Below are 22,627 nucleotides of genomic sequence, written 5' to 3' on the forward strand. Positions count from 1 at the left end.
CACTTAGCCACTGCAACCCCTTAGCATTATCGCAAAAAGCCATTGGACAAATGTTTGGTTTAAAAGAAATCTTAGGATCCATTTTAGCTGAATGGAGTTGTAGGATCCAGCCCAGACTGGGGTTGCCAATCTGCACTTAGCCACTGCAACCCCTTAGCATTATCCAGAAGAAATTAAACATTTCCCAGGGCTATTGCCTTCTGTGGGATGCTGTAAAATGCAAACTTTCTATTGAATCCTACTGAATTTGCAGGAGCATTCCAATTCACCTCGTCCAGCAAAATTTGGGGTCAGTGCTAGCTATGCTAGGGATCATGGGGCTTGACAAAAACCATGTGGGACAGGGACTATAATAAAAAGCCATGCTGGCTGGGGCTGATGGGAGTTGTAGGCAAAAAACATCTGGAGAGCTACTGTTGGCCACCCCTGTTCTAATCTGTGGCATCCTTACATTTCTACATGTATTTTTGCATTTCCTTTGTGTTTTGTTTGTACTCCACATTTTTTTTTTTGTGGAGACAGGTGGTTGCTGACTGACTGAATTAATAATTTGGGGGTAATATTCAAGAAGACTTTCACAGTGTCCAAACAATTCACTATTACTTTGCAGTTCCTACCTGTTTTGCTCAATGACTACTGGTAGCATGATAGATGTGGTAGAGCTCAGTAATAGAGCATTTGGCCACAAGTCAAGAAGTTCCAGGCTCAAATCCAGGTGACTTTTCAGTTGAGGTTTCAGGGAGAGATTGCTGTTGAGTGGCAGATCACATTTAAGCAGAAGAAATCCCAGTTCCAAACTCCTGCTTCTCCAGTTAAAGGACAACTGGGAAAGATCTTTCTCTTCTTGAGACTTATCAAGCCTCTAAGTGGACAATTCTGAACTGGATGGAACAGTGAAGAAAGGTTAAAGTGCTTGGGGCTCTTTAACTTGGAGAAAGGATGACTGAGGGGTGACATGATAAACAGTTCACAAGATTACTTTTCTCCCTTTCTCACAATACAGGAACTTGAAATTGCTGAGCAGTTAGGTTAGAATGGATAAAAGGAAGTAATTTTTCGCCTAAAGGGTGATTAACACATAGAATTCACTGCCACAGGAGGTGGCGGCAGAAGCATAGATGGCTTGAAGAGGGGATTGGATAAACATATGCAGCAGAGGTCCATCACTGGTTGTTAGCTACAGCGTATTGATGGAACTTTCTGTCTGGGGCAGTGATGCTCTGTATTCTTGGTGCTTGGGGGGGCAACAGTGGGAGGGCTTCTAGTGTCCCGGCCCCACTGGTGGACCTCCTGATGGCACCTAGGTTTGTTTTGGCCACTGTGTGACAGAGTGTTGGACTGGATGGGCCACTGGCTTGATCCAATATGGCTTCTCTTATGTTCTTAGCAGATTGACTCATATAAGGCACCTTTATGCGCTTTCTGCAGATGGCACAGCTTTTCACCAGCTGAAATGATATTGGAGTAACTCAGAGGATTGGTTTTTGCTTGTCTCTATGTTTGAAGCCAGGATATCATTTTGTCTCCAAGTCAGATTAGCTAGTCACATAAAAGAGGGAGACATTTGTCTCCTTTCTCAGTGGGCAGCTTGGCTTACACTCTTGACTGTTTTTTTTTAAATAAATTGTCTCTAGGAGACTCATGATTGGTTGTATGAATCATCTTCAGTTTTCTCTAGATACATCCAAACCAACTTCTCTCAAGGCTGCAATCCTGTGCACATTTATCTGGGAGTATATCCTATGGTGCTCAATGGGATTTACTTCTGAGTAGCTCTACTTAGGCTTTCACTCAATATCTTCCCTCAGGTTGCAAATAGTTGTGGTGCTCTGTGGGGAGATGGGGACCAAAAATAGCAGCAGAATAACACATTTTCTTAGAATGGGTTAAAAATCACGTGTGTGGAATAAAACTGTTGGGCAAATTAACACATCAAAATGGAATAGCAGGAAAACAAAACAAAACAAAACCCTAAACCCAAGTGAGTGCAGATGCTTTTTACACTGTTTGGAATTTATTTTTATCTTTTGCCAGCAGACACTCAACAGCTCTTCATCTTCCATTTCATACAAGGAATTTATGGAAATATGTGATTTGCTAAAGAATGTAGGTATAAGCAATAAAGCAGGAAAGAACATCTGGCACAACTGTGGAACAAAATGTATTACAATAATTGCAAATGTTTAATTATTGTTCTTTTCTCTTCTTAATGCTCTTGTTTTGCAGTTGCCTTTTTTGTTATCTTTCCCCTGTGGTTAAAATGGGGTTATGTGTACTCACTGTGTAATTGAGTAATAAAACTTAAATTAAAAATCTCCCAAACTGGTGAGCAAATTTTGAGGTTCTCAGAACTATTCTATAGTTTAGATATATATATGAGAGAGAGCGAGAGAGAGGATGGAAAAGCCATCCAAGTCTGTAGCAGTTTGAAGATGGAGGTGATGCAGATTTCATTAGATTGTAGTGCTCAGTGCAAAATAGATTGTAGGTTGCACCGATAAGCCTTGTAGGGATGTCTACCCACCCCACCCCTGCTGGTGTCCAGGGAGGATCTTGCAACTCTATTAAAAAAGCAACAAAGAGCTTACTGCTCAAGTTGTCAATTTCAGATTGGAAAATTGTTGACAATTCTGTGGGTGGAGCCTGGGGAAGGTGGGGTTTGGGTAGAGAAGGAACTTCAGCAGGCTATAATGCCATAAAGCCCACCCTCCAAAGCAGCCATTTTCTCCAGGGCAACTAATCTCTGCCATCTGAAGATCAGTTGTCATTCCAGGAGATCTCCAGGCCCCACCTGACCCTACCAGGCCACTAGGTATAAGCCCCATCTTATACTTCCATTCTGCTTCCTTTTAGTCAGCTCTGCGATGAGACCTCCCAATCAGACAACAGTCCGAGAGTTTGTGTTTCTGGGTTTCTCCCGAGTGCGAGGAACCAACCTGTGGCTCTTTGCGGTGGTCTTTTCCATGTACCTCATCACCCTCACAGGCAACATGCTCATCATTACGGCCATCCGCATTGACCCCCGGCTCAACACACCCATGTACTTCTTCCTGAGCAATCTCTCCTTCCTAGACATCTGCTACACAACAAGTGTGGTGCCCCAGTTGCTGGCCCACTTCCTGACCAGCCACAAGACTATCTCCTTTGACCGGTGCATGGCTCAGCTCTACATCTCTTTGTTCCTGGGAAGCACTGAGTTTATCTTGTTGGCAGCCATGGCTTATGACAGATATGTCGCTGTCTGCCATCCCTTGCATTACAAGGTCATCATGAGCCCAAGAGTGTGCACCCAACTGGCAATCACTTCTTGGTTCATTGGCTTCCTCAATGCGGTGGTGCAGACTGCGTTCACCATGTGCCTTCATTTCTGCAGCCTCAACACCATCGATCACTTTGCGTGTGAAGTCCTGGCTGTCGTCAAGCTGTCATGTTCAGACACTTTTGTGAATGATATCTCACTGATGGTGGCTGGCGTCATTGTGCTGTTGATCCCTTGCATTCTAGTCATGCTTTCCTATGTATATATCATCAGTGCCATCTTGCGCATCCACTCTTCAGAAGGCCGGCACCGAGCCTTCTCCACCTGCACCTCTCACCTAACCGTGGTCATCCTCTGCTATGGCACAGCCATCGTTGCTTACCTGAGTCCCAAAGACAACACTGTGCCCAACCAGGACAAGATGCTTGCTTTCTTCTATGCAGTGGTCACACCCATGCTCAACCCTATCATCTACAGCCTAAGGAACAAGGAAGTCAAAGGAGCATTGTCTAAAGTTGGAAAGAAGTGATAATGTAAGGCTGTGAAAGTCAATGATTCACCTTTTTTTTGAGCAGGAATGCACAGGAATGTAGTTCTGACTGGCTTGGTGTCAGGGGGTGTGACTTAATATGCAAAAAATTTCCTGGTGGGCTTTTTCTACAAAAGTGTGAGAAAATGGTGACATCAGGCGGTATAGCCTAAAATGTACGTGAGTTCCTGCTGGGTTTTTTCTACAAAAAAAGCCCTGGATTCACCTAAATATTTGTATCACTATGGCTGGGAGGCACAGTGAATAGTTTTCCATATTGTTTTTGGGAGACTGGTTAGTGCCAAGCAGAGTGTTATCCTTCTAAGCCCATAGATATTAATGGACTTAAGAACAGTGTACCATCTAGGTGTCATCGATGTATGATTATCTGGAAGTGTCATTCTTTCTGGGTCTGCGGATAAAGGATGAAAAAGGACTTAAAATAACTGGTCCGTTAAACAGAAAGGACTTGTGTTTGACATTTTCTGAACTGCCGGGGTGAAGGCTCAAATCCTGGAGCTGCCCACCTCTTCTTTAACGAGAGTAATGAAAAATATTTGGAGTTACATCTCACCCAAGCCTACAGCTGCTTTTAAAATCTGCCAGAGGCTCATTCAACAGGATTGGATTCAACCAGCCAGTTTGGTGTAGTGGTTAAGTGTGCGGACTCTTATCTGGGAGAACCGGGTTTGATTCCCCACTCCTCCACTTGCACCTGCTGGAATGGCCTTGGGTCAGCCATAGCTCTGACAGAGGTTGTCCTTGAAAGGGCAGCTGCTGTGAGAGCCCTCTCCAGCCCCACCCACCTCACAGGGTGTTTGTTGTGGGGGAGGAAGGTAAAGGAGATTGTGAGCCACTCTGAGACTCTTCGGAATGGAGGGCAGGATATAAAAAATCCAATATCTTCTTTTCTTATTTTTGCTAAATTTTGGCCCATCCCTTTCTTCAATAAAGTCCCTGTCATGCATGGGTTTTGTCCATGGATAACCCATGATCTCCACCATAGGCTTTTGGGCAGCCAAAAAGGACTCTCTTCTCTCTTTCACGCCAGTGGAAAAGCTGGCTAGATCCAACCCACAGGCTGAATCTTTCTTTGATATCTGGCAGCATGTTCAATTGCTAAAATATTTTGATGAAGATTCTCAAAAGATTATACCCTGATTCTCAAAAGATTTTACCCTGAAAATCTTATCAGTTTCTAACGTGCTATGGGATTCAAATCTAGCTCTAAAATATTTTTGACATGGCATAGTCCAATCTTAGAATAAAAACAAATTATAAAACCCTATGTGATCTAGGAATAGCTTCACTGGAACAGAATATAAATATCTTATAAAGAACATGCTGACAGCAACTAGAATAAAAAACTTTAATGAAATCAGAAATATATCTGCACAAGAAGTGGTTTATGATACTTCTGGATAAATTATTTTCCTTGTTTTACAAAATTTATACCCCGCCTTTCTGTACGCAGGGGTCAGCAACATAGCTAATAAATTAAAGTAATTGCATATAAATGTTCATAAGAAAGGAAACATGTTCAAGTCTGATTAATTAATTTGCTACCTTTCATTCAGTCCTGGAATGAGATAAAATAGAATGAGAATGCAAGATACGAAAGTTCACATTGTGTGAAAAATATGTACAACAGATAACAAATATAGTATGCTATGATTTAACCTGGCAAGATTGTTTGAGATATTATAATTACAATTATTTATATATTTATAATAAAAAATCAACTTTCATAGGAATGCCAAAAATGTTTTTTTTCTAGAACTAAGGTCATGTGATAGTTGGGGCAAATCCTCAAACTACCAGTATTGTAACACTATTAAGCCTAAAAAAATGTGTCTAAATTGTAAATTTTATTATAGTAATCACCACCAAAAACAGTGGCTGTTTTCTGAAGAGACAGGCATAAGGTTGTGCTAAATGGGTCAGTCCACATATTCCTTGTCCTTTGCTTGATTATTCAGCACAGTGATTGTGCAATTGAATATGTCAACAGACATATTCAGTTTGAAAGTACTGTGTTTTAAGGGGATGTGTAATTTTATTTCTGTATTCTACTTTATATGGTTGATTCACATAGGCAGGTATAATAGTTCCCTGCTTCCCAAATTCCCCTTTTCTATTTCTTTTCTTGATCTTTGCTTTGCTGTTAGTGTAGTCCAGCTTTTTAAATGTATACAGATATATGTTGACACAGTCCAGAGAGCTGAGGAGTCCCCTAAAAACCTTCTTTTGTCTTTGTCTGATAATGGCAACATGAGAGGCTGATAGTAGTTCAAAACTCATAAACTACTGTGTTTCACTTCTGAGGGGAAATGGTTGTATAGGTATCAGGACTTAGAAGGTGAACAGGTAACAGAAATGAGTTGATTTTGTATAAACAGGGATTTTTTTTCTGGAGGAATGTAGCAGAATGGAGTTCCAGAACCTCTTTGTGGAAACAAAATTCTCAAAAAACATTTAAAAGTTCATGAGGGACACTTGGGTGTTTCTTCATCCTTTCCCTCCTGAGAGTTCCGGCACCTCTTTTTCCAGGAAAAAAAGAATCCTGAATATAAACAATAATTCATCACAATCAAGTAGCTGTTCTGTTATACAGACTGGCCTTTAAACCCGTGGAGAGAGATCTTGTGGCAGTCACTGCTTAAACTAACAGGCATAAGCTTCTCTCAAGATTAGTCAAGCTTGTGAAGGCAGGAACATTCACATAAGCTCCATTTTTCCTTCTTAACCACTTGATAGGGATCACACACACCCTTTAACTAGGAAGTATTTCCCTCAGGGAAGGGCTACTCATGCTACTTCCCTGATTAAGGACCCTCCTTGATCCTCTCACTGTGCGTAACTCTCCTTTACTGTTCTCACTACTGCACTCTCAACTGTCATTCCTGCCACTTATAACTGCCACTGCCAACTGTAGAATGCTATATGAATCCCCTGTCACTCAAGGTTCTCAAACTGGGTTAAAGCATTAACCATTTACTGTCCATTACAGCAGGTTATCGCTCAGTTTTTCAGGCACTGTGTGATACATGTGTACTTGCAATACAGGAGTTCTCTTGTCATGGCACTATCTTCCAACATAACTCACATCACAGTAGCTCTCTTTGCATGTGCATATATCATATGTCTTTTTGTAAGAACCAATGTACATCTGCTTTACCAGCGAAAGTAGGGATCAGTACCTGGATAAGTGTGAGGATTCAGCAACATATTCAGCTGCGTATTTATTGAATGTAACAGAATCATTCAACACACATAAAAAGAAAAGTGTACACTACACATGGATTGTACTTGCATTCACTATAACTTGTGAAGAATCATGAGGGTAAATCAGTGGGTTGGATTCACCCAAATTTTTCACTTGGTATCACCCAATTATAGTCTGTATAGTCAAAGCAATGGTATTCCCAGTAGTAATGTATGGCTGTGAGAGTTGGACCATAAGGAAGGCTGAGCACAGAAGAATAGATGCTTTCGAGCTGTGGTGCTGGAGAAGATTCTTGAGAGTCCCATGGACTGCAAGAAGATCAAATCAGTCAGTCCTAAGGGAAATCAAACCTGACTGCTCCCTGGAAGGCCAGATGCTGAAGCTGAAGCTCAAATACTTTGGCCACCAAATGAGAAGGGAGCACTCACTGGAGAAGATCCTGATGCTAGGAAAGGCAAAAGGCAAAAGAAGAAGGGGACAGCAAAAGATGAGATGGCTGGACAGCATTACTGATGTAACTAACACAATTGAGCAGACTTTGGATGCTGGTGGAAGACAGGAGGGCCTGGTGTGATTTGGTCCATGGGGTCACACAGTTGGACTCAACTGTATGACTGAACAACAACAATCACCCAGTTCCCCTCATTAAACCCACATACTACATGGCTTTTGCCTGCCAAAGTTCCCTTTTTGGGTGGTCTTCGCTTTCCTGTAAGAAGTCCCTAGGACTGCCTTTTACAGGAGTGCCTTCCATTATGAAGAGAGACAAACAGGGACTTCTGGAATACAAAAACATATAACTTGAACAGAGAAGGAATACCAGTCATTGAAGGAAAAATATGCAGATACTGATGTTCCATCATTATCCTCATCAAAAACCCTGCTGAGTGTGCTTCAGCTTACCAAAGGATAGCATGTGGTTGTACAGAACTGGGGGCCTTTCTATGGCAGCAGCTCTCTTCATTTTACAACTGGGACCTCCACTACTGTTTTAGGTGCCAAGCATAATCTTCTCTTCCCAGGCCTTAATGTCCCGTATGCCTGGGCTTGGCTCTGCTTCTTCTGGCTTTCACTGTTCTACTTTGTGGTTTTACTGCTTCTAACTATGATTCCTTTTATTTATATTCTTTTACCTTGGGGTTTAGAAAAAAACCATTATTGTATTTTACCCTACTCTCTTGAGAAGGGCCACCAAATTAAAACATACCTAAAAAATCCATGTTAAAATCAGTAAAACCACAACCCAACACAAATCATTAAAACAATTAAAAATAGAGCTAAATTACAGACACACATAAAATCAATCATTAAAATGGTCAGGAAGCAGGAATCACTGAGGGAATGCCAAACAATAATAAAAAAAGTCTTCACCTACTGGTGGAAGTTGGCAACCGAAGGGGACAGATGAGATTTCACCAATCAAGATCTACAAAAGACTATTTTGTTGCATATGCAGTCAGAGAACTTTCATAGTGGACACACTGCTGAAATTATATACTTCCTCTCCCAGTTGTTTTGCTGGTTCAGAATGTCCATGCCTACTCTATATCAAAAGTGCACAATACTTCCACATTCTGAGTCTACACAATAGCTGTGAGATTTATTTTTTTTATTCATTTGTATCCTGCTTTTCTTCCCAATGGATCCCCAAGGGGGCTTACAGCATTCTCCTCTCCATTTGCCCTTCACAGTAACCTATTATTTGCTGATTTTACACCCAAACTGTCCCATTCTCTGATTGCTAATGTCATGGGAAGTGGTTCTCCCACACAACTGCCTAAATATATGAATATGGGTAGCATATGGTTAGAGCTTATCACAGAGGCCCTTAAAACTTTCCACTTACTCATAAGCATGTATTAAAGGGTATGGGGGTGGAATTCACCGTTCATGTATGATGGAACAGCTAGGAGGGAGGGGAAGCAAATTATTTGGAGTATGTTGTCCTTAGGAATCACTGGGGCAGATTTGTAAGGGGATCTCTGTATCCCAGACCTGAAAAAAGGGAAACATCCTCTCAGAAAATGGATAGTTGAAGGTAAAGAGATGTTCCATGGAGTCACCATCAAAAAAAGAGAGGATGCCACGATTATAGTCCAGGTGCACTTTGATTTGCTGCGGTGACTTCCACAGGAAAAGGGTGGTGAAAGGGGTAGTGGAGACCCTGTACTCTCCTTCACTCAGCTGTAGTACCCAAAACCCCTGTTCAGCTGTTATGTAGAGGTACCATTTTCTATCAATTGATTCCCGGACAGCACCAATGGACCAGCTTTTGGCCTTGCCCACATTCACCACCCAGTCCAGGGTCCCAGAGGTGATGCCTTCCGCTCCCAGAACACAGGGTGCAAAATTGAATCGCTCAGGGTTATCAGGCAGAGGCTTGGCTTGTTTTCCCAGATGGACCCTCTTCCGGTCTTCAGAAAGGATAAGTGTGGGGAAGGCTGTTTTGGGATCCAGTGTCACCTCCACTAAAAAGAGAGATAGAGGGGAAAAGGCAATGTTTCAGTGTTCATCAGCTGGAGAAACTATTCTTCACATATTTTCAACTCAGATTGGAACGGCAGAAACAAATGTAGTATTTTAAGAATAGTGGAGATGTTTGATAATGGCAATGCTATCTTCAAAACACACATACACTCTCTTCCAGGGGAATCTTTAAAAACACTTGCTCTATAGAAGTCTGGCATGGTTTCAAGTTGGTCCTGGGAAAAACTGACACCTCAGATGATGTTTGTACAGAGGCCATAACAAGCATCACTTGGTTAGCATCAGTGACATCACCAACACCTCAATCGCCTCCCACTCCACAAAGCAGTTTAAAAAAAAAAAAAAACCTTCTTGTAAGGTGAAGTTGTATAGTTGCATAAACGTGGCTACATCAATCTTGTTAGAGCTGGGAAGCTTAAAGAGGCTTGGCCATGGTTCATATTTAGTTGGGAGACCACCGAGAAAGAACGGGACTGTTGTGCAGAAGAAGGCAATGGCAAGCTCCACCTCTGCTCATCTCTTGCCTTGGAAACCTCCTGGTCCTGGGGTTACCACGAGTTGGTAGTGACTTGATGGCACACAATTCTTGTTATATGCATCACTGTAAATCATATTTCCACTGATAAGGCACATAGCAAATTCATTTCAACATGGTCACCACTGTTGAAATACATGACAGAACATAATCTCCTCCCTTCTAATCATTCTTTTTATGTTTGGCTACAGCTCTAATTTCCCACCCACACCCACCCTGAAAACTCACCTGAGTTTTTTTGTTACTCATTTATTTACCTATTTTGTTCTTGTAGAAGGCTTCAGTAATGTTGAATGAAGATGGATGTGCTTTTTCTTTACATTGAAATAAGTTTTTATAAGGTGCTCTTTGTAATTCATTTACCTTTCTGTTTGTTTTCATATATTTATCTCAATAAAAACAATTTTTGTTTAAAAAAAAATTCTTCCCCATGCAGCGAGTCATTTTAAACACTGGTCATTCTGGAGGAAGAACATTACTTTTTCTGTGTTGTTTTACCGGAGGCTTTGGGCTTCCACCAGATGTCCAGCAATCTGATAAGATTTTATTTTTCTCAGCTCAGCCATGGGGTTCTCAATGCATGTGTCAAGCGCTGTCTACTCGCAGCCGACTCATGGCGATCCCAGCAAGGACAAAGAAAAACTGGGCTGCACCCAGCAATGTGCCAACAGAACAAAAAGAGAAAAAATGCCAGATGATGATTGAATTATACAAAGTACCTACACATTTCACCATGCAGGGGAGAATCAGAACATTCACCTAGTGTTGCTGGCACTTTTCACAACAATCAAATTAAATTAATTTAATCTTCCCCTTTTTGTTCTGTTGACCCTTGCAAGGGGCTTTCAAGGCAAGTCAGAAGAAGAGTTCGTTTGCCACTCCATTCCTCCGCAAAGTCTGCCTTGGTGGTCCTCCCTTCCAAATAGTGACCCTGCTTAGCTTCTGAGATCTGATGAGATTCTGATTCTAATCACACGTGGCTAACGATGGTGCATTTGGAAGGAAGTCTTTCCATAGAGATCAGCAGCCCTCCCTGCAGAAACTGACCTTTCTTTGAAGTTCCAAAGAACCGGTTGTACAAATCAGATTCCATCTTCTCTTTCTGTTTTTGTTTTTCTTCCTTGGTCAAAGGCACTGGTTTTGCAGGCTGGAAGAAACCTGTCTGAAACAAATGGCTAGGGATTATACTGGGCCACACTTACAGCTGGAGAAACAAGTTAATGTATTTGCAAAGACTACAACGATCAGTTCCCCTGGAGAAAATGGCTGCTTTGGAGGGTGGACTCTGTGGCATTGTACCATGCTGAGGCCCCTCCCCTCCCCAAATCCTGCCTTCTCCAGGGTCCACCCCCAAAATCCCCAGGTATTTCCCAACCCAGAGCTGGCAACCCTATTTTCGGTCCTGGTACAATGTGCAAGAGGAGGGGGGACAGAAACCTGAAGTTCCATGTTCATCTGAATATAGCCAAAGGTGTCAAACATGCAGCCTGGGGGCCAAATCAGGCCCCCAGAGGGCTCCTATTAGGCCCCTGAGCAACTGGCTGTTGTCTGCTTCCTTTTCTCTATCTCTTGCTTCCTTCTGCATCACAGCTTGCTCAATCACACAGGAGCAAAGCTTCTATTTTCTCCATTTGCTGAGGCTTCTCCCTTGGGGAGGAAGGATGGGGGGAAGGAGAGTTTGCTTTGCCAGGCTCTCTCAATTTCACATCAAAGCTGAGCCAAGCCTCTCTTCTTTTTATTGGCTGAGGCTCCTCCCCCTCCTGGTCCCCTGGAGAAGGAAGGAAAGAGCCAGAGCTTCCTTTGACCAGCTCCCTGGACCCCATGGGAGACATACAAAGAAAGCACCTTTAAGACCGAGTGTTACTGTTTTAATCATCTTCTATTTTAAGTTTTTAAAAAATCTTTAATTGTCTTTGTCTGTGTCCTTTATAAAGTTTATATCTTTGCTACCTGGCATTACATATTATGACACACATGGCACGGCCCAACAAGGTCTCATTTATGTCAGATTCAGCCCTCATTAACAAATGAGTTTGACACCCGTTTGATATATATTGATGACTCAAGATCCATAGCAACCTGGACTGAAGGCCTAAGAAGGAACACAGCCTCAGAAAATATAGCTTTGTTAGTGGTCGAGCTCCTTTTACTTACGTGCTGGCATCTCCTGTTTGATTTTTGCTGACAGATTCTTCTTGTTTATTCTGTCCAAGATTCTGACTGTCATCTGTAATGCCATGGCCTCTTCATATGCTCTGACCATGAGCTGGGCTATTTCAATGGCACTGGCCTTCTCGGTCTTACATCGCCGAATGGGCTTGTATCCTTCGTCAAGTGGGTAATCTTCAAGGTGCATCTTAAACTTCTTTAATTCCTCCTCCGTCAGCTCTTCCAAGTAGTCCACCAGTTTGCAGCAGACGCTGTCGGCCATCTTGGGCCCCGACAGAAGTTTCTGGAGTGGAGAAAGGCAGCTATGAGTGCTCCACAACACAGATTCAATTCTGATTATATGACCATAATAATCTGAGTACACTGTGGCTGAAAGCTGGGACAGAGAAAATGGTACTAAGAAATAGTTTAGAGGAATGCCAACTTCCAGGTGGGACCTTCTGGTATTACAATTGATCTCCAGACTACAGAGATCAGTTTCCTCGGGAGAAAATGGATGCTTTGGAGGGTCAACTCTGTGGCCTTGTACCCTGCTGAGGTCCTTCCCAGCCATAAACCCCACCCTCCCCAGGCACCATCCTCCAAATTTGCAAGAATTTCTCAACTCTGTCCTTACCTTACCTCATGCTGCTCCTGGGAGGCATATTTGGAGGCAAGTACCAGAATGAGGACCCCAAACTCATATAACAATTTTAACTATGGTTAATTTGTGAGGTTCGGGCTGCTTTCGCATGAAGATTCCCCTTACTGGATAACAGGAAATGGCTTTTCACATCCTTCTCCCCCTCATCCACTTAATCTTCACCATGGCCACTTTGTTATGTAAGGGGAGGCTGATGTGCTGTGTCAGACTCAGGGTTCACCCCATCCCCAGCAGGTTTCAATGGCGGTGTGAGGGCATTTGAAGCCAGACATCCCATGTCTTCATCCAACACTTAACTACTGCACCACCCCACTTAAGCGGAATATCCAGACAATGTCATTCCCAGCTCACTTGGCTTCTACCACCTTCCTCTCGCTCTGATGAAAATAGAAACCCTTTATCTTTCTCGGGAATAAAGGGGAAACTGTGAGGTGGCTGCGGATGAGTTCATGTCAGCATTTACAGGTCATGTGAAATCACAGAGCAGCTTACAACACTTTCCCCCGCTTACAACAAACCAGGTTAGGCTCAGAGAGAATCACTGGCCCAAGGTCAACCAACCAGTTTCCACAGAGAGCCAATTTGGTGTAGTGGTTAAATGCGTGGACTCTTATCTGGGAGAACAGAGTTTGATTCCCCCACTCCTTCACTTGTAGCTGCTGGAATGGCTCTGGGTCAGCCATAACTCTCTGTGTCCTTGAAAGGGCAGCTGCTGTAAAAGCTCTCTCAACCCTGCCCACATCACAGGGTGTCTGTTGTGGGGGGAGAAGATATAGAAGATTGTAAACCATTCTGAGACTCTGATTCAGAGAGAAGGGTGGGGTATAAATCCGCAATTTTTCTTCTTCTTTCACATATATTGTGTGGCTTTCAAAGCCCCAGTGTCCTGTGGGCCGGCTGGGAGAAGGCATTTCTCACTTTAAATAATTTCGCCAAGCCAGCTGGTAACTGGGAGAATGCATTTAAAATTAAAGTTGCTTTCTCTCCACCTCCCTGTCCCCATCTATTAATTTCCTTCTTGAGAGCCAGTTTGGTGTAGTGGTTAAGCGTGCGGACTCTTATCTGAGAGAACCGGGTTTGATTCCCCACTCCTCCACTTGCACCTGCTGGAATGGCCTTGGGTAAGCCATAGCTTTCATAGGAGTTGTCCTTGAAAAGGCAGCTGCTGTAAGAGCTCTCTCAGCCGTGCCCACCTCACAGGGTGTCTGTTGTGGGATGGGGAGGGGGGAAGATAAAGGAGATTGTGACCACTCTGAGGCTCTGAGATTCAGAGTATAGGGTGGGATATAAATCCAGTATCATCATCTTCACAGCAGAGTGAAGAAGTTAAACCTGGTCCTATCAGATCCCAGTTAGATACTGCAACCACTGCACCCTGCTGGCTCTTAATCACACTAGTTAGTTTAATCCAACCATGGTTTAATGTTATGCCTGAGCAAAATTCTTTCTACTGCAACCCTGACTCTCACAAAACCTTATGCTGGAACTTTTTAAAAAAGCATTTAAGGAGCTACTGGACTCTTACTTTCTTTTACACATACAACACAGACTTTGCCCTGTGGCTTTGGCTACAGAATGTTCACAAACATCCCAACTGTTACAAGAGAAAGGTTATTCCTCGAGTATCATAAACTTGTGCAGCTGTCACGTCCTGGCTGAACAGGGACACAGAGCTGAAGCAGGACGTGGTATGTATGTCTGCAGGTCCTAGAACTTAGAACAACAACAAAAAAAACCAGTCTAGGCTTTAGCAGAATGAACTCCACATTTGTGAGACAGTTTGTGGGCTAACTCTAATGGGTACAGAATGTAGCAGTTCTTTTACTACTGGGTGCTAGGCAGAGCATGCATATTATGCCCATTCTGCAAGCACTCCACTGGTTCTTGATCAGTTACCAGGTTGAGCTCAAGGTACTAATGATAGCCTACAAAGCCATTCAAGGCCTCAGCCTCAAATATTTGCAAGCCTTCTTCTCTTGCTGAAGGCATCGCCCTGCAAATAGGTAAGATCAGAAGAAGAAGAAGTTGATGATATTGGATTTATATCCCACCCTCCACTCCGAAGAGTCTCAGAGTGGCTCACAGTCTCCTTTACCTTCCTCCCTCACAACAGACACCCTGTGAGGTGGGTGGGGCTGGAGAGGGCTCTCACAGCAGCTGCCCTTTCAAGGACAACTTCTGCCAGAGCTATGGCTGACCCAAGGCCATGCTAGCAGGTGCAAGTGGAGAAGTAGGGAATCAAACCCGGTTCTCCCAGATAAGAGTCCGCACACTTAACCACTACACCTGGCTCTCCCAAGTTTAGAAGATCAGCAACTGTCCATCCCCATGGATTCCCTGTTGTGACTCCAAACTTGTGGAATTGCCTGCTTGAGGTCAGGTGGGCTCCTACACCTGTCATTCTGCACACTGTGCAAAACAGAAATGTTCAGAAGGGCATTTTTATAAAGAGAACAGGATTGGAGTCTATTCCACTGTTCAGTGCATGATACCGTTTCCCCACTGTTTCCAGCCTGTCATGTCTTAAGCAATGTTCCCTCTAAGCTGCAGAGCCTTGTGAGCAAAAAACATCTACCTTGTGAGCTACTGGCATTAAAGTTGTTAGCGACTGCATCAATTAGTGTGCTCTGGGGTCATCCTTCCTGAGCTAAGGCAAAAATGGGTGAGCTGGAAGCTAAAAATCTCTTAGCTAGCTCACACTAACTCAGCTAAGAGGGAACACTGGTCTTAAGATCTTGTTTTCTGATTTTGTAATCTTTCTCCAATTGTTTTTGTGTTGGATGTCTCAAGCCCTCTGGTTGCATTGTTTCAATATTTTGTAATTTGCCCTGAATCTCAGTGAGAACAGTGGGATGCAAACAAGGCAGATCATTTTTCTGAGAAGAGCTGGACCAGATCAGCGCGTTGATGTGTCCAAATATGAAGGATCTTTCAGTAGTCTGAGAGCGAGAGGGCATATAGTTGGGCCATAAGTGACTGCTAAGTAGACACTGCCCTAAACTGGATAGCCCAGGATCTCATTAGATCTTGGGAGCTAAGCAGGGTTGGCCCTGGTGGTTGGGATTTGGATGGGAGACTCAAGTCCGGGGCTGCTGTGTGGAGAGGCAGGCAATGGAAAACCACCACTGGCAAACCACCCAACATCTTTTGCCTTGTGAACCCTACGGGATTGCCATAAATCAGCTATGACTTATTTGACACCAAAAAAAGAAAAGAAAAAGAAACAGCTAGCCAGATGTTCCTTTTGGCTGCTCACAGATGTTAGTTACTTCTGCGCACGCTGTGAAAGCCACAGAGAGAAGGTCATTTCCCGGAAACTGCACCAGTCCCCGGAGAAACTAGCAGCTTTGACTCAGCCACTTAATCATTAACTCAGCCCTCATGTATGGAAACGCATACCACTGAACCAGCACCCCTCCCCCCAATGCTCTCCAAGTCCACCCAAGTTTAGAAGACGACTGGGAAAAAAATCTGGGATTTAAGGAAACTCACCACTCTCTTGGCACCTTCCTTCTGCCTCAGCTGCGCTCACGGAATGAAAGCGAAAGTTCCCTGAGCTGGGAAAAGGGGAGGGAGGGAGTCACTTTCTCCTCCCCCTCCTTCCCTGTAAAGCCAGATACTGAAGGGGGAATAGTTTCCCCAGGCAGAAGTGAAAGGGGTTGACAAATTACCAGATTATTAAGAGATTGATCTGCCAGCTCGTCACTGCACTGTAGAAATTTCAAGTAGTTGATATCTGTTCAAAGCAAAAAAAAACAAAAAACCACGGAGATCTTTTCGATAGGACCAACCCAAAGGACACAGAATCTTATGTAAGCTTTTGATGTTAAAAGGAGAGGGGTGATGGTTTCAAGTCCTGACCTTAAAACATACACAAAACATTTCTGTCTGTGTGTGTGTGTGTGTGTGTGTGCGCGCGCATGTAAATGCTACACACCAGAAGCAAATCATTTCCAGCCACTCTTCAAAATGGGATACCCTTAAAAAGTGAAAGACAGCAATGCCTTTTGAAAATAATGGGACTCCCCTTTGGCTTTGGACAGAATAACAGCACTGACTGCCTAATTGACTTGACTGGGATTCGTTAAAATACTGCAAACACGCAACTAAATCAAGGAACAGCTCAAGAAAAATGTCAAAATGGAGCAGTCATAGTTTTATTTACTTCATATTCCACTTTTGGAATATGAAGTATTCCAAAAGTGGAATACTTCATATTCCACTTTATTACATTCATATTCCACTTTTCTCCCCAATGTAAAGTGCCTCACATTCTCCTCTTCACCTTTTTAAACTTGCAACAACCCTGTGAGGTAGGTTATGCAGTGTGTGATTGGCCAAAGACACCCAGCAGGTTTCCATGGTTGGAAGATTGAAACCTGGGTCTCCTGGCCCTCTGAGAGTGGGGAATGAAAAACTTAAAAACTATCCCCAGCATGGGTGTGTGTGGGGGGACATATTTGTGAATTTTCTTCATGAACTGAAGACCGAGGTGGAAGGTATCTGTTAATTTCCTGCATTGTGCAGGGGGTTGGACTAGAATTCAAGGGTGTCAAACATACAGCCTGGGGGCTGAATCAGGCCCCTGGAGGGCACCTATCAGGCCCCCCCCCCGAGCAACTGGCTGTCATCTACTTCCTTCTCCCTCTCTCTTGCTTCCTTCTGCATCACAGTTTGCTTGCAAGGCTTGCTCAATTGCACAGGAACTACAGAGCAAAACCTCTGTTTTCTCTATTGGCTGAGGTTTCTCCCTTGGGAAGCGGGGGCCAGAGCTTATTTTTCCAGGCTCTCTCAATCACACAACAGAGCTACTGAGCCAAGCCTCTCTTCCTTCTATTGGCTGAGGCTCCTCCCCCACCAGTCTCCTGGGGAAGGAAGGAAAGAGCCAGAGCTTCCTTTGCCCAGTTCCCAGGATCCCATGGGAGAAATACAAAGAAAGCACCTTTAAAACCAAGGAGTGCTAACATTTTAAGCATGTTTTTTTTTAAAAAAAAAATTGTGTTTGCCTGTGTTTATAGTTTATATCTGCTACCTAATCTTAAATAGTTACACATGGCCTGGCCCAACATGGCCCAGCCGGCCAGACAAGGTCTCATTTGTGCTGGATCCTTTGGGTAGTGGAAACCTGAAAGGCTTCAGGTACTTAGGGAGAAAGCCTAAGCAGGTCTTCTCAGAAGTAAGCCCCAATGCATTCAGTAGCCCTTACTTCCAGGAATATTTTTTTCTTATATATTTAGATATATTTATATCCTTCCCTTTTGCTTCGCTGGGGACCCAAATACGGCTGGCAACATCCTTCTCCTCTCCTTCATTTGAAACTAGCAATAACCCTGTGAGGTAGGCTATGCGAAAGAGACTGGAGGGGCAGGGAACGCTGACACCCAAGAATTCGTTTTGTTTCTCTTGCTGGGACCTGACGATTAAAACTCAGCGAATCGATTAACAGGGAAGCCGCTTCTGCTTCTTCTGAAAAGGGCCCCCTTTTCTCCACTTTCTTCCATTTCTGGACCCCACTACTTCACGCACCCCACAGCTGCCTTGCTTCCCCACCATCCTCATCAGTACTATCCCCTCCACACGACCCCGCTACACGCGTTGACTAAATAAGCGTGCCAGCCCCGCCCCCTTCCTCCGCGTAATCGCCGGTTGGCTAATGCAAAGCCCCAGCAGCGCGTCTCAACCCTCCCCTTTCCTATTTCCTATGCTATGTTGCCCTCTTGTGGAGACTTCTTGTCATTGCATGTAGGCTTTTCTATTCCATTATTTGCTATGAAGGCGGCTAGTCATCGCGGGTGAACAGGATTCCTGTTCCTTTAAGAGCTGCCTAGCCACAGAAATACAGCTGATTTCCCGTTGTTTCTCCTCTGTGGCAGGTAAAGCGTTGATGCTAAATTATCTGCACATCAGGTAGTTCTGAAAGGCATAGGAATCCTGGCATCCCCCCAGCCTTATTTTCCATCATGGATAGAGTGGTAAGGAGGGGGGGAAATGCCCTGTCTCTTTAATTGAGGCTTTCTGGATATTATTTACCTGGTAATGCTATTGCAGGCCCATGCCATGAAAAGCTTCAGCTGCAAATTTCCATATATCAAGCTTCTATTAAAGGGATAGGACTCCCCACCCCCTCCTGTCTTCTTGGCTATCCTAACTAAGATTAGGTACATTGTTGGTGATTGTGAAATGGAACCTCCATATTCCAAGGCAGTATACGTTGGAATGACATTTTGGGGACTCATTATTCTCAAGAGGTTTGAAGATGCTGGCTGAAGGATTTGGGGCGAAGAAGTACTTCCGTTTATCTGTTCTAACCCTACTGCTCAACAATTTCATTGAGTGTCCATGAGTTCTTGTATTGTGAGAAAGGGAGAAAAGGACTTCTTACCTTCTCTATTCCATGCATAATCTTGTACACCTCTATCATGTCACCCCTCGGTCATCGTTTCTCCAAGTTAAAGAGCCCCAAGTGTGTTTACCTTTCTTCATAGGGAAAGTGTTTCAACTCTTTAACCATTCTAGTTCCCCTTTTCTGCACTTTTCCCAATGCTATGATATCTTTTTTGAGGTCTGGTGACCAGAATTGTACACAGTATTCCAAATAAGGCTGCACCATCGATTTATACAGGGGCATTATGATACTGACTGATTTGTTTTCAATTCTTCCTAATAAATCCCCAGCATAGTGTTGGCCCTTTTTTCATTGCAGTCGCACAATGTCCTGACATTTTCAGTGTTATCTATCAGGACTACCAAGATCTCTCTCTCAGCATTATTCAAGAGGGCTTTTCTACACAAATTATAGTGTTGTACTGTAACAAAAAGGTTCAGAAAGCTACTTGAGAAAAGGGTTGTGAACTATGGTTGATGTTACTTTCGCTCATATTGTATGTTGATCTATGTAGGATCCTACTATGTAATTTTTGCATCATTTAATGTGTCATATCAACACATTTCAAGAGCCAGTTTGGTATAGTGGTTAAGAGTCAGACTCTAATCTGGGTGAACTGGGTTTGATTCCCCACTCCTCCACATGCAGCCACTGGGTGACCTTGAGCCAGTCACAGGTCTCTCAATAGCTGTTTTGAGTCAGAACTCTCTCTCAGTCCTACGTACCTCACAGGGTGTCTGCAGTGGGGAAGGGAAGGAGATTGCATGCTGCTCTGAAACTCTGAAAGAATCTCTTTTCAGATTTCTGATTGGTTCCAGTTTTCTACCATCCAAATCTTATTGCATTGCTTATTGGCTATCCCATCCTGTTGATTGTATCTACTCACTCTGTACAAGCTGCCTTAAGTCCCATTGAGAAAGGTGGACTCTAAATAACTGAGATAAATAATATACATGTACCTGTATGTCATCCTGCCATGACAGTTTTGAGGACCAAGTTGAGAGACTCTTAGCACCATTTCGCATGACAGGTGAGTGGATATTAAAATTGGCAACAAAAAGAACTGCAAGTACTTGGGTAAGGAGACTGGAAGCAGGAGGTCAGTATTAACCAGCATTGCAGAGTGAATTTCTTTTACCTGAACCACTTAAAGAGCAGGGATGTACTGCTTCAATCGGCCCTGCCAAGATTGCAAAAATACACCATCGGCAAATTTGTTGCCCTTGTGCCAGCTCTTAAAAGGGTGGCAGGAACAGAGCAAGGCTGAAAATCAAGGCACGTGGACCAGATCCGAGCACAGTAAATGGCTTGGGATTTGCACCTCAGATACCATTTGCACCTCAGTTCCAAACAGTTTGTTTCTAGAAGAGGTGTTAACTTTTCAGACATGACTCCTTGGGCAAGTGGTTGGAGCAGCAGGGGTTCTGGAGTCACTGACCGACGTCTGGACTATCCAGTCAGCAGTGTGAGGCAGCAGAATCCAATGAACTACAGAGAGGGCATTATCAATAGGGTAAAAGTAGTCCCCTGTGCAAGCACCAATCGTTTCCAACTTTGGGGTGACGTCCCATCACGGTTTCATGGCAGACTTTTTATGGGGTGGTGTGCCATTGTCTTTCCCAGTCATCTACACTTTCCCCAAGCAAGCTGGGTACTCATTTTACCAACCTCAGAAGGATGGAAGGCCGAGTCAACCTGGAGCTGGCTACCTGAAACCCAGCTTCTGCTGGGATCACTCAGGTCGTGAGCAGAGAGCTTGGACTGCAGTACTGCAGCTTTACCACTCTGCGCCACGGGGCTCTTCTGTCAATAGGGTAGCACCACTCAAAAGGCTTCAGTTACTTGGATAAATTGTTGGGGACTATGGTCTGTAGTACAATGTACAGTTGCTGCAGGTTGGATTCTATTGTGTAACTTTGCATTTGTTTTCATCTACTGTTACGTAGTTTTCATCTACTTCAGTTGTTTTTTTAGATTTCTGGTTGGTTCCTCACCGAAATCCCAGTTCATTATTTGACTGTCCCATCTTGTTGATTTTATTGACTCACTCAGTGTCCCCCGAGTGACAGCAAGAAATGTGGCCTTCAAATAATGCAAATAAATGACAGTGGACAAAAAACTAGCCCTGCAGAAAGGCTACGCTAGAGCCTTTCTGTGTTGTGCTAGTTTTCTTCTTGCAGTGGATTTTGCATCCTCGGTCTTGTCCATGCAAAGCCCAGGCCCGACTTCCTTCGCTGGGTAAATTTGACTTTGTTTACCATCAATTCCCTTTTAAGCGCAGAGTTTTGACCTGTTAATTAGAGCTGTCTGAACAGACGTACTAAACTACTTGCCAGAGGCAGGGGCCGGCCCTAGACTGCCTGGCACCCTAGTCACATGGGGTACCCAATTTGGAGCATTCAGAAGGCCGGCGCCCTAGGCAATCAACTAGTTTGCCTAGTGGCAGGGGCAGCCCTGGCCAGAGGGCACTGCCTCCTCTAGGGCAGCTCTGATCTTGCTCGTACCGGACATATTAATGCCAACTGATTAGCCAAAGTGTTAACCTGCATTTTATGGATGTGTCGATGTACAGAGGCAATGATTTTCCTGGGCAGCAAGGAGATTTATTTAGCCCAGGGGTGGCCAAACTGTGGCTTGGAAGCCACATGTAGCTCTTTCACGCTTATTGTGTGGTTCTTGGAGCTCCCACTACCCCATCAGCCAGCTTGGAGAAGGCATTTCTTTCTTTAAATCACTTCTTCTAGCAAAGCCAGCTGGTGGCTTGGAGAATGCATTTAAAGTTGCTTTCTTTCCACCTCTCCCTGCCTTCTCACTTCTCCATCTATTTGCCTCCCTCCCACCCTTCCTGTTTTGTGGCTCTCAAACATCTGATGCTCATGTCTTGTGGCTCTTCTTGCATTTATTCTATGTGGCTCTTATGTTAAGCAAGTTTGCCCACCCCAATATAGGCTCTGATACAAAAAGTTTAGTCTCCTACCCGCTATTTCCAGGCCCCCTACGCAGAAGGCTGAGCAGCTAGAACAAACAAGCTGAGGATTCCGGAAGGGACAGGAACTCCTTGCAGGGAATTACTAGTTATTTCTCTCTCAGCCTTGCTCATTTTGTCAACTGGTTTTCCCAAGGAATTGGGGAGGGGAAAGGAAGAAAGAAAACTATCTGCTAAAAAGAGAAAGGGAGCAGCTGGAGCAAGACAGCCAGCTCTTCCTTTGCCATGCTATGCATGTGATTTCTATCGCCCATGTTAGGAGATCCTTCAGAAATTTCACCAGGCTGAAAATGCCAAAATAGTTCACCCATGGCAACCAAAAATAGCATATGGATTGAATCTTAGGTGCCAGAAAAAGGCTTTCCTGCCTATGTCAGCTGTACACAGACTGACCATAACAGCTATCTG

General features: G+C 43.9%; 2 protein-coding genes across 2 annotated transcripts; one reads left to right on the forward strand and one right to left on the reverse strand.

The window, feature by feature from the left end:
* The first annotated feature begins 2,854 nt into the window (after positions 1-2,854).
* LOC132583945 (olfactory receptor-like protein OLF3) lies at positions 2,855-3,806 on the forward strand. The gene has a single exon (XM_060255698.1). It carries the CDS (start codon positions 2,865-2,867, stop codon positions 3,786-3,788), a length of 924 nt encoding a protein of 307 aa, XP_060111681.1. The 5' UTR covers positions 2,855-2,864; the 3' UTR covers positions 3,789-3,806.
* A 4,802-nt stretch (positions 3,807-8,608) lies between these two features.
* LOC132583946 (E3 ubiquitin-protein ligase TRIM39-like) lies at positions 8,609-16,499 on the reverse strand. The gene is made up of 4 exons (XM_060255699.1): positions 16,341-16,499; positions 12,191-12,488; positions 11,084-11,194; positions 8,609-9,482 (listed from the first exon to the last, which is right to left on the reverse strand). The coding sequence occupies exons 2-4, from the start codon at positions 12,465-12,467 to the stop codon at positions 8,962-8,964; spliced, it is 909 nt and encodes a 302-aa protein (XP_060111682.1). The 5' UTR covers positions 12,468-12,488; positions 16,341-16,499; the 3' UTR covers positions 8,609-8,961.
* Positions 16,500-22,627: the final 6,128 nt, after the last annotated feature.

This window comes from Heteronotia binoei, chromosome 15 (genome assembly GCF_032191835.1).
Source record: "Heteronotia binoei isolate CCM8104 ecotype False Entrance Well chromosome 15, APGP_CSIRO_Hbin_v1, whole genome shotgun sequence".
NCBI lineage: Eukaryota > Metazoa > Chordata > Lepidosauria > Squamata > Gekkonidae > Heteronotia > Heteronotia binoei.